At 46.9% G+C, this 14,218-nt stretch overlaps 1 protein-coding gene across 2 annotated transcripts in view; it reads left to right on the forward strand.

Annotated features, from left to right (window-relative positions):
• The first annotated feature begins 399 nt into the window (after positions 1-399).
• The window catches only part of MAF (MAF bZIP transcription factor), a 352,199-nt gene continuing 338,380 nt past the window's right edge, over positions 400-14,218 (forward strand). The window contains exons 1-2 of one of the 2 annotated variants that reach the window (XM_070388668.1): positions 400-1,730; positions 13,732-13,792. In XM_070388668.1, coding sequence (XP_070244769.1) covers positions 601-1,730; positions 13,732-13,765 — 1,164 coding nt within the window. In that variant the 5' untranslated portion in view covers positions 400-600 and the 3' untranslated portion in view covers positions 13,766-13,792. The remainder of the gene's footprint in view (positions 1,731-13,731; positions 13,793-14,218) is intronic. The other variant, XM_070388669.1, reaches the window with a different exon arrangement.

Consider the following 14,218-nt stretch of genomic DNA (forward strand, 5'->3'; position numbering starts at 1 on the left):
TTTTTTTTTTTTTAAATAAAAAAGAGCCAGGCAGAAGAGGAGGCGAGAAGCATGAAGTGTTAACTCCCCGGTGCCAAGGCCTGCGCCGCCCGGACAGCCGCCCGCCGCGCCTGCAGCCCCGAACGGCCGCCGCGCGCGCCCCGCCTGCAGCCGGGGCCAGCAAGCCGAGCCGAGCCCTCCTTATGCAAAGCGCGCAGCGGAGCGGCGAGCGGGGGACGCCGCGCACCCAGCCGGGTTCCTCCGGCTTCGCCGCCGCCGCCGCCACCGCAGCCCGTGGAGGACCTTCCCGAGCCTGAAGCCGCCGACTCGGCGCGCTAGGAGGCGAGCAGGCGAGGAGGGGCCGGGGCGAGCGAGCGAGCACATTGGCGTGAGCCGGGGCGGGGGGGAGGGAGGGCGGGCGCGGGGGGCGCGGGCAGGGCGGCGGGGGTGTGTGTGTGTGTGTGTGCGCGCTCGGAGGTTTCGGGCCAGCCACCGCCGCGCGAGCTAGAAGCGCCCCAGCCCGGCAAGCTGGCTCACCCGCTGGCCACCCAGCACAGCCCGCTGGCCCCTCTCCTGCAGCCCATCTGGCGGAGCGGCGGCGGCGGCGGCGGCGGCAGGAGAATGGCATCGGAACTGGCAATGAGCAACTCCGACCTGCCCACCAGTCCCCTGGCCATGGAATATGTTAATGACTTCGATCTGATGAAGTTTGAAGTGAAAAAGGAGCCGGTGGAGACCGACCGCATCATCAGCCAGTGCGGCCGTCTCATCGCCGGGGGCTCGCTGTCCTCCACCCCCATGAGCACGCCGTGCAGCTCGGTGCCCCCTTCGCCCAGCTTCTCGGCGCCCAGCCCGGGCTCAGGCAGCGAGCAGAAGGCGCACCTGGAAGACTACTACTGGATGACCGGCTACCCGCAGCAGCTGAACCCCGAGGCGCTGGGCTTCAGCCCCGAGGACGCGGTCGAGGCGCTCATCAGCAACAGCCACCAGCTCCAGGGCGGCTTCGATGGCTACGCGCGCGGGGCGCAGCAGCTGGCCTCGGCGGCCGGGGCCGGCGCCGGCGCCTCCCTGGGCGGCAGCGGCGAGGAGATGGGCCCCGCCGCCGCCGTGGTGTCCGCCGTGATCGCCGCGGCCGCCGCGCAGAGCGGCGCGGCTCCGCATTACCACCACCACCACCACCACCACCACGCCGCCAGCCACCACCACCACCCGACGGCCGGCGCACCGGGCGCCGCGGGCAGCGCGTCCGCCTCGGCCGGGGGCGCGGGCGGCTCGGGCGGCGGCTCGGGCGGCCCGGCCAGCGCCGGGGGCGGCGGCGGCGGAGGAGGAGGCGGCGGCGGGGGCGCAGCGGGGGCGGGGGGCGCCCTGCACCCTCATCACGCCGCGGCCGGCGGCCTGCACTTCGACGACCGCTTCTCCGACGAGCAGCTGGTGACCATGTCGGTGCGCGAGCTGAACCGGCAGCTGCGCGGGGTCAGCAAGGAGGAGGTGATTCGGCTGAAGCAGAAAAGGCGGACCCTGAAAAACCGCGGCTATGCCCAGTCCTGCCGCTTCAAGAGGGTGCAGCAGAGGCACGTCCTGGAGTCCGAGAAGAACCAGCTGCTGCAGCAGGTCGACCACCTCAAGCAGGAGATCTCCAGGCTGGTGCGCGAGAGGGACGCGTACAAGGAGAAGTACGAGAAGCTAGTGAGCAGCGGCTTCCGAGAAAACGGCTCGAGCAGCGACAACCCGTCCTCTCCCGAGTTTTTCATGTGAGTCTGACACGCGACCCCAGCTCGCCACCTTGATAAGCGCTCCGTGGGGGTCCGACTCGGGTGTGGGCTTGCAGTTCCAAGAGCCTTGCTCGCCACCACCTCGCCCCCTCCCCTCCCGAGCTTGCCCCCGACCCCCACCCAGTTGTCCCTGCACACACACACACACACACACACACACACACACACACACACACACACACACACACACATTGCTCCGAGATGATGGTGGTGGTGGCGGCTGTTTTTGAGTCGGGGAGGGGCTGGTGGTCTGGCTCATGGATTGCCAATCTGAAATTCTCCATAACTTGCTGGCTTTTTTTTTTTTTTTTTAACATCCCCCCACCCCTACCCCTTTACTTATGTTCAAAGATCTCAACAGAGTTCCTCATGCTCACCTTTGAAGCCTGCATCATTCACATATTTTTTTTCTTCTTCAGTTCATGAGCTGGTGTTCATTTTCTGTGTGTGTGTTTTATTTTGTTTGGATTTTTTTTTTTAAAGAACTTTGAGTTTTTGGAGCTTGCTGTGTTGCCCCTAACTCACCCCCCCCATTCTCCACCTTCACCCCCTTGCCACCCATCTCCTTTGAGATAAAAGAGAAAAAAAGGCTAAGTTTTTTTCTCCTCCTGAGTTCTTCATATGAGATTGAGCTTGCAAAGGAAAAAAAAAATGTGAAATGTTATAGACTTGCAGCGTGCTGAGTTCCATCGGGGTTTTTTGAGCATTCTTATGCTAAAATAGAGGGAAAAAAATCCTCATGAACCTGCCACAATCAAGCCTGCATCAACCTTCTGGGTGTGACTCGTGAGTTTTGGTCCTTATGATGCCAAATCTGAGAGTTTAGTCTGCCATTAAAAAAAAAAAAAACAACTCATTCTCATCTCATGCATTATTATGCTTGCTACTTTGTCTTAGCAACAATGAACTATAACTGTTTCAAAGACTTTATGGAAAAGAGACATTATATTAATAAAAAAAAAAGCCTGCATGCTGGACATGTATGGTATAATTATTTTTTCTTTTTTTTTTCTTTTGGCTTGGAAATGGACATTCGAAGACTTATGGCATTGGCATTCATACTTTTGTTTTATTGCCTCATGACTTTTTTGAGTTCAGAACAAAAAAAAAGTGCAACCCTAGAGCCTTCTTCCCATGAAAGTTTGCATGTGCTCCAAAACTGCTTTGAGTTACTCAGAACTTCAGCCTCCCATTGTAAATGCACTGAAGGGGCTCCTTGTCAAAGATGCCGGAATGGGTTAAAAATTTTAACAAGGCCAACAGTAAAGAACTCTTAATGTATTCCTTTTAAATGAGAATGACCACCCCATTGGGTGGACTAAAATTGTGCTGTTGCCGAAAGCAGTCTAAAATTTATTTTTAAGAGAAAGAAATCTGCCCCATTATTTTTGTTTTGTTTTTATTTTTTTGGCTTTTGGTCATTGTCAAATGTGGAATGCTATGGGTTTCTAGTATATAATTTAATTCTAGTTTTTATAATCTGTTAGCCCAGTTAAAATGTATGCTACAGATAAAGGAATGTTATAGATAAATTTGAAAGAGTTAGGTCTGTTTAGCTGTAGATTTTTTAAAAGATTGATGCACTAAATTGTTTACTGTTGTGATGTTAAGGGGGGTAGAGTTTGCAAGGGGACTGTTTAAAAAAAAAAGTAGCTTATACAGCATGTGCTTGCAACTTAAATATAAGTTGGGTATGTGTAGTCTTTGCTATACCACTGACTGTATTGAAAACCAAAGTATTAAAAGGGGAAGCACCCCTGTTTATATCTGTAGGGGTATTTTACATTCAAAATGTATGTTTTTTTTTTTTCAAATTAAAGTATTTGGGACTGAATTGCACTAGATATAACCTGCAAGCATATAATACAAAAAAAATTTGCAAAACTGTTTAGAACGCTAATAAAATTTATGCAGTTATAAAAATGGCATTACTGCACAGTTTTAAGATGATGCAGATTTTTTTACAGTTGTATTGTGGTGCAGAACTGGATTTTCTGTAACTTAAAAAAAAAATCCACAGTTTTAAAGGCAATAATCAGTAAATGTTATTTTCAGGGACTGACATCCTGTCTTTAAAAACAAATGAAAAGTAAATCTTACCACAATAAATATAAAAAAATCTTGTCAGTTACTTTTCTTTTACATATTTTGCTGTGCAAAATTGTTTTATATCTTGAGTTACTAACTAACCACGCGTGATGTTCTTATGTGCTTTTCTTTCATTTTCAATTCTGGTTATATCAAGAGAAAGAATAATTACAATAATAAACTGCATTTTTTTTTTGATTCTGTACTCAGTTTCTTAGTGTGCAGTTTAACTGGATCCAACACTGCATTAGAAGTTTGAAAGGCATCCTTTGCTCTAAAGGAAGGAGTAATGAAGACGTAGCAAGGCAATAATTCAGAGTTCAACACAGGCTGTTTTGTTAGTGCAGTCCTTCTAATAATTAGTAATACGTAAGGTAAATGCGATCTCTGAAAATCCCCCTCCCTGTCAAAGTTTTCAGTTTTTAAATAAGTTGAGACACCATTGCCCTGCTGGAAACAAACAAAAATGCCAACTGGAGAGCAGGGCCTTTTCAGCCTCACCCTGAGCGTCTAATCCCCCAGCAGCATGCCCATCTGGAGAGAAATGAGCCCAGAAAGAGGGCACTGGCAGAGGTGGCTTGGGCACATATGCATTCGGTGGTCAAGATAAACAGTTCTTGCCTTTTGGCTGAAACTGATTATTTTTCTTCTTCCCTCACACGCCATGATTTTCTTGTTAGCAAGGCCTGACAAGATTTCACATCAACACTTTGAACACATCAAAGTTGTTGGTTTGTGTTTTTAACTTTGAAGGTCATTTGTCTTAAATAGGAAAAAGAAAAATCCTCCTCTCACTTACAGAAGTCCAAGTATATATCTGGGTTTAAACTGTGTTATTAAATCATATTTCCCCGTGCAAATTTAGCTGAGGGCATCTCCACGTAGATGAGCTGGTAATGATTGCAAAGCACCTTAGCTCCTGGAATAGGAGCGAAAAAATAATGCCTGATTGAAATAAAGGCTGTGGTTTGATTTATTGGTATTTCATCCCAACACAGGTTGCGAGTGGGGGCTCCCTGAAAAGATGGGTTGGAAAGTCTGGAGCCACCTTCACTAGCAGCATTGACCTATTTTAAAAATGACACAAATTCATGCAACTAATGTTACAAATTCATGCAGTTTGCATTCTTCATCAACTTCCCCTAGATCGCTAATAGGATGTTAGACAAAGCCAACACTGTTTTGAAGATAGAGGCCAACACAGTGACTTCTGTTTTTTTCTTTTCTGTCCTTTAAAAAAAAAGAAACAAAGATAATATTGCAACTCTGAACGAAGGCCTGATTTTGAGGAAAGCAGGTTGTGCTTGGCGCTGATGAGTTCTGGCTGTGTATCAGCCTTCCTTCCCTCTTTCACAGAAAATGAAGACAGAGGCTAACAGGGCATTTTGACCTTTCTCTCACTGTTAGCTTGGATAGGGACCCTGAATCCACACTTCATTTTGCTTTAACAGAAGTCTTAGTAAACCTTCTTCCATGTGCTTGAACTTAGCTGTTCTTCTCTGCTTCAGAGATTTTTTTTTTTGGTCTGATCCCAGCAAGGAGATTTGCAGTCTCCCACTGTAGAAGCAGAAATGGATGTATCACTTAGAGAGCCCAGCATCTGATGCAAGATTTTAGGCAAACACATTTTCCAGATAAGAGTGACCAGGATGGAGTTATTATAGTTATCTCATGGGAAATGCCACTTCAGAGAAAAATACAACAATTAGGTGTTTTGATAGGACCCTACAAGGCAGTTCAATATAATAAGCAGGTTTTGGGCCCAAATATGAAAAACACAGAGTGGCGTTGGCCAAAAAAAAAAAAAATGCGATTTTGGTGGCTGCCTTTAAGAGAAGTTTAACTCCTAATAAAAGGCGTTAGAAGAAGTAACCATATTTAGGGGAAAAAATTACTAAAAAGCTTTGAAATGTAATGTGTGGTAAACACAAATACATGCTTTTTTTTTTTTTTAACCAAAAAATCCTAAATCCTGCCGGAGCGCCTTTATTACAAATAGGTCTCTAATTCTTGTTGTTGTTTAAATCATGTAAGGAAATCTAGCTTTCCCTTCACACTGCATTTGAGGCTTTGTCTAAATAGTGTTAAAATTCCTTTCATTCCAAATGCAGAACTGAGCCCACTCACAAGTTGGAGCCATCTGTGGGACGTACCACATTTTGGAAGCCCCGAGATCATGTGCTCTACCCGTGTATTCACAAAATGAAATTTACATGAGACTTCTATTTATTATTATCATTATTATTATCACTGTCTGCGGTCATGAAAAACAGCCAACCCTTGACTTCTGTTTAATTTCCTTTTTTAAAAAGAGAATAAATGATTGTGTTAGAGACGAAAGGTATTACATGTATAACCTCCAGGCTAATTAACTGTGCCTTCTGTCTGAGGGTCTTAGGTACAGACCCACAGGAAACATGCTGGTGCTTCTGACTTTACAATGGCCAACCCAAACAGACTCGCTTATTTTCAACCTGTAATATTGTTTAAAAAAAAAAAAATCCACTGAAATTTACAAGCTATATACAATGGTATAAAGGGAAGTGTCCCAGAAGGTAACAGCCAGCATTTTAAAAGCCTATGGTAGACATGCACACTCTAAACAGTACTTTTTCACGCTTCATTGTTTCTCTGGCAGATAATTTTACTAAGGAAAAAAAAATTTTTGATTCCCGTCCCTAAGCAGATGCCACGGGCAGAAGCTTTAGCAGAGCCGAGCACCCTGGTTTCCTCTCGGGCCCTGGATAGTATTGTAATTATCAGTGATGTCAAACGCGGTCATTCATCAGGCAGAGCCGTAAGGGAAACTAGTTAGTTCCGTACACCCCTTCCCTGGGCTTTTCTTTCCTCCCCCTTCTCTGCTCTGGGGCAGCCACAAAATCACTTCCCATGTTTCCTTTTTTTCCCCAGGACCATGTAATAATTTTTTACAATGTATCTGACACATTAATAGACTGACATCAGAGAGGCAGAGGTTCTACTTCCTGTTCTCAGTGAGGAAATGATGTCTAGATAATCATATTTATTTGCCTTCCTGCCATAACCACCTGGGCTTTCAACAGAGGCCGTTCCAATGGGAAATACCGTATTTATTACCGAATGTGCAATTCTAAGGTTCTGATCTTTTCTTCCTTATACCTTCACCCCAGTAGTTTTTATTGACACCCGTCAATTCGAGATACTTCCGCTCTTAAATAGGACCTCCCCTTGCCAAACCACCAGCTTTCAGGGTAAACGTTGTGGACAGGGGCAAATGGTAACCAGCCTTGCAAACACGGGGTGCAGCTGTCCCAGGAGCCGCATTCCCCGCATGTCCTTGTCTGAAATGACCCAAGTGGCTTCTGACATGTTCAAAGGTTCGCAAGTCCCGAAGTTAGAAGGTTTTTTGCCGTTGTCTTTATGTTTTGGTTTAGGCCAGCTTACTTCCGTGTTCACCCTTGATGAAATGCACTCCACCCGCCATTCTAGGCCGATCAATATATTTAAAAGTTTGCTTGCCACATTTTGCCTGTTGGTAGTTAAAGACTAACCAAGATAGGTTGGAAGACTGAGGTCCCTGAGTGACAAGCTTTAGCCGGCTAATTTCCATGCCAGTAAAACACACAGCCAGGCTCGGAGACCTTACTTCTTACATAAATGTGCGATCAGAGAGGCTAGGAAATCTGATTCACCCGCTTTAGACTGCTCATCTGCCAGGCTCCCCACTGAGATTTACTTTCATTTGATTTGCTCTTAAATTTTGTCCCTTTTCTTTGAAGAAATAAATGCCTTCGTTTTTAGGGAAGAGACATCTCCATGAGAGGCTACACTTTTCACCGCTTTTGATGATTCTGCAGGAGGCTGCATGAATAATTTGGAGTCGGTGCCTTCCTTGCTGTCAATAGGAAAATGAGAGACACCTAAAGTTTGTTTCTCACCGCGGGCCCATCCCAAATTTAAAAGATGTCCCGAGTCCAACACTAGGCAGACAGGAGCCATCAGGGAGGTGATCCAGCCCTTCAGACCACTGAACGCGGATGTGTCTATTTGTCCATTTTTGCATGTGTTTAAAAAACAGCTGGAGCCTTCACCCACCTTTCAATAACACTGCTTTTCTCACTTTTGATATAAATCTTCAAAATCTAGACATCACACAGCCCCAGAAAAGGGGAATCCTCTCCAAGCCTGGCTCCACCCGGGGCTCGTGAACAAACCCAGCTCTGTCTGGGCATTTTTTTTTTTTTTTTTTTTTTTTCTCTCCAGCGGGGGTAAGGGACAGGGTGAGAGCGTTTCAGTCTCCCAGGCTGTCTCATGACTGTCAGGGCATAAAGGAGTACAGTCCGGCCACAATGTGGGAGCATCTTTACCCTTTCGAGAGGGACACAACAAAAAACAAAGCAAATCAAATTGCTCAGCACGAAGGCGTAGCAAAACCCGCAGCTCCCCGCCCGTCCCCATAGCGTCTGTGGGAGGTGAGAAATGAGGGAAGCCAGAGAGAGCTGTGACGAAGCCTTCGAAGGCATGTCCCCCAGCGTGCACATTTGCACAGGTGCAGGCCAGGTTCCGCTGTCCATTTCCTCCCTGTATGTTCACATGTGTTTCTGTTTTGAAAACAATTTTAGAGCTCGAACCCCAATTAAGAGCTCAGAGGAAATTGCGAATGTCTTAACTTTCGGGCATTTATGAATATATCAGCCTGTGACTTTGCTGTGGGGGCATTTGGGACCAGTCGGATGTGCTGTGCCCATATTTCTATGGTCACCACAGTAGGTCTGATGGCATCGTGACAGTTTCATTGTTTAATTTTGAAAGCCCTTTGTGTGTTTTCCCTAAGTTTGCCCAATACAACAAGGCTAAGATAGGAAGAACACATCAGCGGCACACAGAAATTGGATCTTTCTATGAAAGTGCATCAGAGTTGGACAGTTTTTAGAAATTCACAAAATGCATTTTCCACAGAGAGGCTCTGATTGGAATGCACAGTTCTCAACCCAAATCATAACCATCTACCAAGCACCTCTTCCCCGTTCAACACACAGTTCCTTTTCCTTCCCTTTCTTTTTGTCAAATAACTATTTTTTTCCCCCTATAATTAGGACTTTGGATTGCAAAATCACATTCCTCCCTTCTCCACAGATTCTTGGACCTTTAGTTACGATTAGAAAGGGGCATTAATTCAAGAAGGGAGGATGAGGGAGGGGTGGTCTATGGAGGTTTGGGAGGGGGGAGAGGAGAGGAAATACTTCTGTGCTCACCCCCACACCCCCTTGGCCCCCACCCAGCCCAGGCCTGCCTGGGTGTGAGTTACACACGGGGGATTTGGATTCTGAATCTATTCTAAATATTCTGATCACCAGCCTTGAGCGTTTCCAAGCTGAGATTCCAAAGAATGGTTTTTCCTTGCGGTTGGTTCTTTCGGGTAGGAAATAGGCGAGGCCACGAAACGTTTGTAGAAGGGGGAGAGGAGGCGTAACACCCACCCCTGTCCCTGTCCCAAGAGAATGCTGAAAAAGAGGCCATGAAGGGTGCCCTGAGCTAAAAACCCTGGCCAGCAGAGCCGCGTTCCCTTTTGCCCCCCTCAAATTTTTCCTCGTTCTCCATGCCTTTGTCCGCTTCCGGAAGCCTGGAGAAGTGGATTTCTGGTCTCCTTTGGGGGATTTTTCCAGGAAGCAAAGCGGAGCAGAGGGCAGCTAGCTGGTGTACAGGGGCTGGGCTGGGGTGGGGGGTGGTGGTGTCACTAACAGAGACCAACCTTGGCTTCTGACCCCTAATCGCCAGGGGTCAACTCTAGGTCATTCCCGGGGCCACTGCTTCCCATCAGACCGGATGTATTTGCAGGATGACTGACAGGCTGGTGGCAGACCCTGAGTCCCCAGGATCCCTGAAGACAACTGCCACGTCCTTAGTTCCAGGGCCTCGGCCCCTGATCGCCTGGCCTCTGGCCCATCCCAGGATCCTGTCTGTATTTCATGCCTAGTCACCAGGGCCATCAGAGAGACTCAGAAGTCACTGCACTGGACCGGAAAGCAGTCACCTAAGCTGGGGCTCGGGGCCCATCAACCCGCTCCTGTGCCAGTCCCCGTGTAGACAGAGGCTGGGGTGAGGAGAAGAGCTGGGAGGTGGCTCTGGGGTGTCTAAGCATGGCTGCAGCTTCTGGGGCCCCTTCGCTCTGGGCAGCCCTGCCCAGCCAGGAGTGCTCTCCACCCTCAGGATCCCCTGGCCATCGCGGCAGGTGCAGAAGGACAGGGCTCGCGGGGTGGGGTCCGGCTGCCGCCTGAGGTCACAGGCAGTCCCTGCGTGCCCCAGGCCCCGGTGGCGCCCCAGGGTGGGGAGCGAAGGCTGAGGACTCTGCCCGCAAAGCGACTCCCCTGTGAAATGGCCAAGCCCACACCTGCGCCTCGGGCACCACTGGTGGTCACTCCTAGTGCGGCCGGGGCCCAGCCCGCTTCTTGGACGTGTACTGGGATTTGGTTCAAGCGTTCCAGGAGGACCCCCCGAGCCGCAGTGGAGGCCTTGAGGACGTGCAAATGACCTGCTCTGCTGAGCTAAGGGGTGGGCGCATGGAGGGAGGAAGCAGGATTCAGTCCTAAAACGCTCCTCCTTCACTTGGGACCCTCACACCACACTCCAGCCACCCCAGGAACCTTCTGGAAGTAAGATCTTCAGGTCCAGGTCATTTGGTTTTTACTCTGTTAATTTTCTGGCCCATTTTCCAGATCTAGCTTTATTTTATTTTTCCCCTTCTCTGGTTACAGACAGGGTGAAGAGGCAAAAGAGAAAGGGAAGGAAATCCAGATAACCTGCTTTAAGTCATTCTAGAAATCTCCATACTACAGTTGGGATTTGCCTTGATACCGTTTGATGCTTATTGTAGGGGAAAGCCACTCAAGCAAACTTCGTTAGGATCTCACCCATAGCTCCAGCTACAGGGGCTCGCTTGCATTCCCGGGTTTAACACAGTGGCTGCTGAATCTCAGACACTCAGGAACTGTCTGCAAAGGACAAAGTTTAAAATTACTCATTTCAGGAAAGAGCCCCTCCATGTGGGATTTTTTTTTTTTTTTCCCTTATAGGGACCTTCAGTTTTTTAGATCCTTCAATGTAACATAATTAAGCATCTCTGCACCTTCTTAAATAAATTTCCCCTTTTCCCCTTCTTCTCCTCTTAGGGAAGGATTCATAAATGTGCAGATATATATGATGAAAGGAATGCAAGGGTCTCGGCATCTGAGCCGCTTTTACATTGCCAGATTCCACTAAAGTCCTTTTTGCTAGGATGGGGGAAGCCTGCAGTAATGATTCTCAGATGAAATCGGTTAAAAGATGATGGTTGAGTCTGTTTTCAGGCAGTGAACCCAACATATTCTTTCATCTGCCATTTATCTATCTATCTACCTTCTTGTGAAGCTCTTTAATACATTGTAGAGGGGGAAGCTATTAAAAGATGAATCTGCAGTTTCCACATCAGGACATACTAATGAGCACACGATAGGAGTTCCTCGGTCTACTCCACATATTGGTAGACGGGAGCCAAACCTGGCCTGAATGGCCGAAGATGATCTTCCCATAAAACCTTGGCCCGACTTGGCATGACTCAGGGCAGTGAGGAGGTGCGTGCTGACCACCTGTGTGTTCTCAGGGCGCCCTGTGCACTGTACTGCTCATGAGACCTTTTCAAATCTTCCTTAGAGTATCACTGCACATTCCTATGCTATTTAAAAAGTACCATTTAATTGTTAGGTAAATAGATCCCGCTCGTGGAGGCTCTGTGCTAGCAGATGGCTGGCCTGGACTTCACGGTGCAGTCCAGCTCGAGAGTCTCCTCTCTGCTCCCAGGCGAGGTCCCCTTGCCCCCTCCATTCTTCCCTGGTGACTAGGCTGGGTGAAGGTGATGAGGACAGAACACGGTATTGGCTTTTGGACCCTATTCATGTGTGCGAACTGACTCTCTCTCCCCTGCTTCGGAAAGTAAATGCCTTGATAACAGGATGGGTTCCCCAGGTGGCCAGTGAATAGAGGTCATCTTGAGGAAAATGACACCAATGATCTAAAAAGGACATCTACTTTATGAGATTTCAGGCAAGATGCCAAATATCACATTTAATGAGGCCCGATTCTTTTTCTCCAAAAATAACAGAGGCTATCAATGAGCTGGTCAGGAAGGCAAAGGGGCATTTTTGCAAAGTCTCGGTTCAATTATTGCTTTGTAATATTGTTCTAAAATTGAAGAATGCTTCACGAGTCTATGATGTCATGTAAAATATTCCTTGCAGAAGCTTAACATATGTTTGCAGTGCCCCAAAGGAATTAAAAATATTCCCTCCACAATCTCTGAAGCTTTTATACTCTATTCACTTGTGTTTAGAACGGAATCTGTTGTTCCTAAAGGTTGTTTTTTTTTTTTAAAGTAAACTTATATGGGAAGTTTTGTTTTGTCTTCTGTTTGTTTTTTGAGATTAGCCACTTGAACTTGAAATGGAGAACAATTGATATCATGGATAACACTTCCAGGTTTTATAACATCAGTATGTTTCTTGTATCTCTTCTTTTTTTTTTTGGCATAGAAATAATATATTTGGCAAAAGATTAGTATATACTCTGACATGAAAAAGAGTAGTTTGTGCCTTAATGTTAAAAAAATCACTTCTAACATGAAATGTGGATGAAAGCCCGTAAATGTATTTGGGACAGCTCTGACAGATATGAGTCCAAATTTATTCATCTGTGTTTTAATGCATAGTCAGACTGTTTAGATAAAGGACATTGGAAAAATTAGAGAGTTACACTAAATGAAAACTTAAGTAAAAGAGTCGATGTCAGTTACAGCAGCCGAGATATTTCAGCAGGTGTATGTATCGTGTATTTTTTTCACACCAATTGTAAAGTAATTCAAATAAAAGTGGGGCAGATTAAAGAAGAATAACTGAATCTCCACACAGGAAAAAAAATTAGATCGACTTACTGGTTTATCACAGTTATTGTACACAGATTTGTTGTAACCATGTTGAATTTTTTAAATTAGATTTTAAATATATTTTGACAGTCTGCACTTGTAGAGTATGGCTAACTATACAGAGAAATGACAGGTCTGCTTTGTTATTAAACTGCTGTCTGGAAAATATTGGACTCCGTACAGTAAATGATAATTATTTTGCCACTTACATTAGTACAGCTAATAGCAATAAGGGGTTTTTGAACCATAGAAAGCTGAACTACTTTGAATTACTGTGCTTTGTTATTCACTGTGAAGCAAAAAGACACTTTTTTTTTTTTAAAGCAACCTCATTTTCATATTACCGTTCTAAGCATTCCCTGCTACTAATTTAAACAGAGTGGAAGTTAATAAATAAAAGAGTGATCTCTAAACAGTTGTATTTGTTAAGAGAATGTCTACAGTTAAGGTCAGCAGTACTAGCAGAATAGACCCTGTCTGTGGAAGAGGAGGGGGGAAGATGGAAGAGAATCGGTCTAGGTAATGAAGCCAGGGAGAAGTGGGCCAGTTTGGTTCCCCAAGGGATGCTCGGTCTGAACGCTTGGGGGACACCCATCAGAGACATTTCAGTCCTCATCCATTGTGAACCCGGGATCACCTGGTTCTCTGAGCTGAGGGCAGCTTCAGGGCTGATGCTGGCTGCCAGGCCAGTGGACATCACTGTCTCCACCTTCACAGGCTCAGAGGCAGGGTGGAGGGGGCGCTGACGCAGCACACCACGCCGTTCTCTTCCATGCGAACCCTTCCTCTGGCAGGGCTGAGACCAGGCTGCCAAAGCAAGTGGACCTAAATTCCTCTTCTTTGGCTCTCATTCTGCCCTTCTCCTAGCTAGTTAGGCGGCCTTGAACATGCTGTCCTTATAAAGCCCTCTTCCTGGTTATTAATGACCCTTTGTTTATTTTAATATATTTACTGAATCAGGTACCCAAGGGAATCCTCTACATCAGTGATGTGAAAAATCCTGTTGCCCGAAGTCAAAGAGGTACATCTTGATTTCTGATTTGCATGTGCTTGTTTTAATACATTTTCCATGAGGGAGCGAGCGAGAGAGTGAGGAATGCGGATCATTCTCCAGGTGTGAAAGTCTCCTGCTTTCGTAGCTGTAGTGTCTGGGTTTCATGCGTACATCGGTGGTGATGCCAGATGCTGAGGAGAAGGCTAGCGACTGCGAGACCAGCATGCATGCCTTTCTGCGCTGTTGCCTTCACGGAGGCGCAGGGTACAGAGCTCTCAGCCAGTCTGAGCGGATCTCAGACCTTCAGCCTGAACCAGCATGAGTCTCTCGACTCCCAAAGAGCTGCTCAGTCTTTCTGCCCGAATGTCAGACAATCTGGGCCAATCTATGCCGTTAGAATCTGTGGCCATTGGCCGGCTTCACATAACCATTCCAAATTTACCGTCTCCTATA

Source organism: Bos mutus, chromosome 18 (genome assembly GCF_027580195.1).
Source record: "Bos mutus isolate GX-2022 chromosome 18, NWIPB_WYAK_1.1, whole genome shotgun sequence".
NCBI classification, from domain to species: domain Eukaryota; kingdom Metazoa; phylum Chordata; class Mammalia; order Artiodactyla; family Bovidae; genus Bos; species Bos mutus.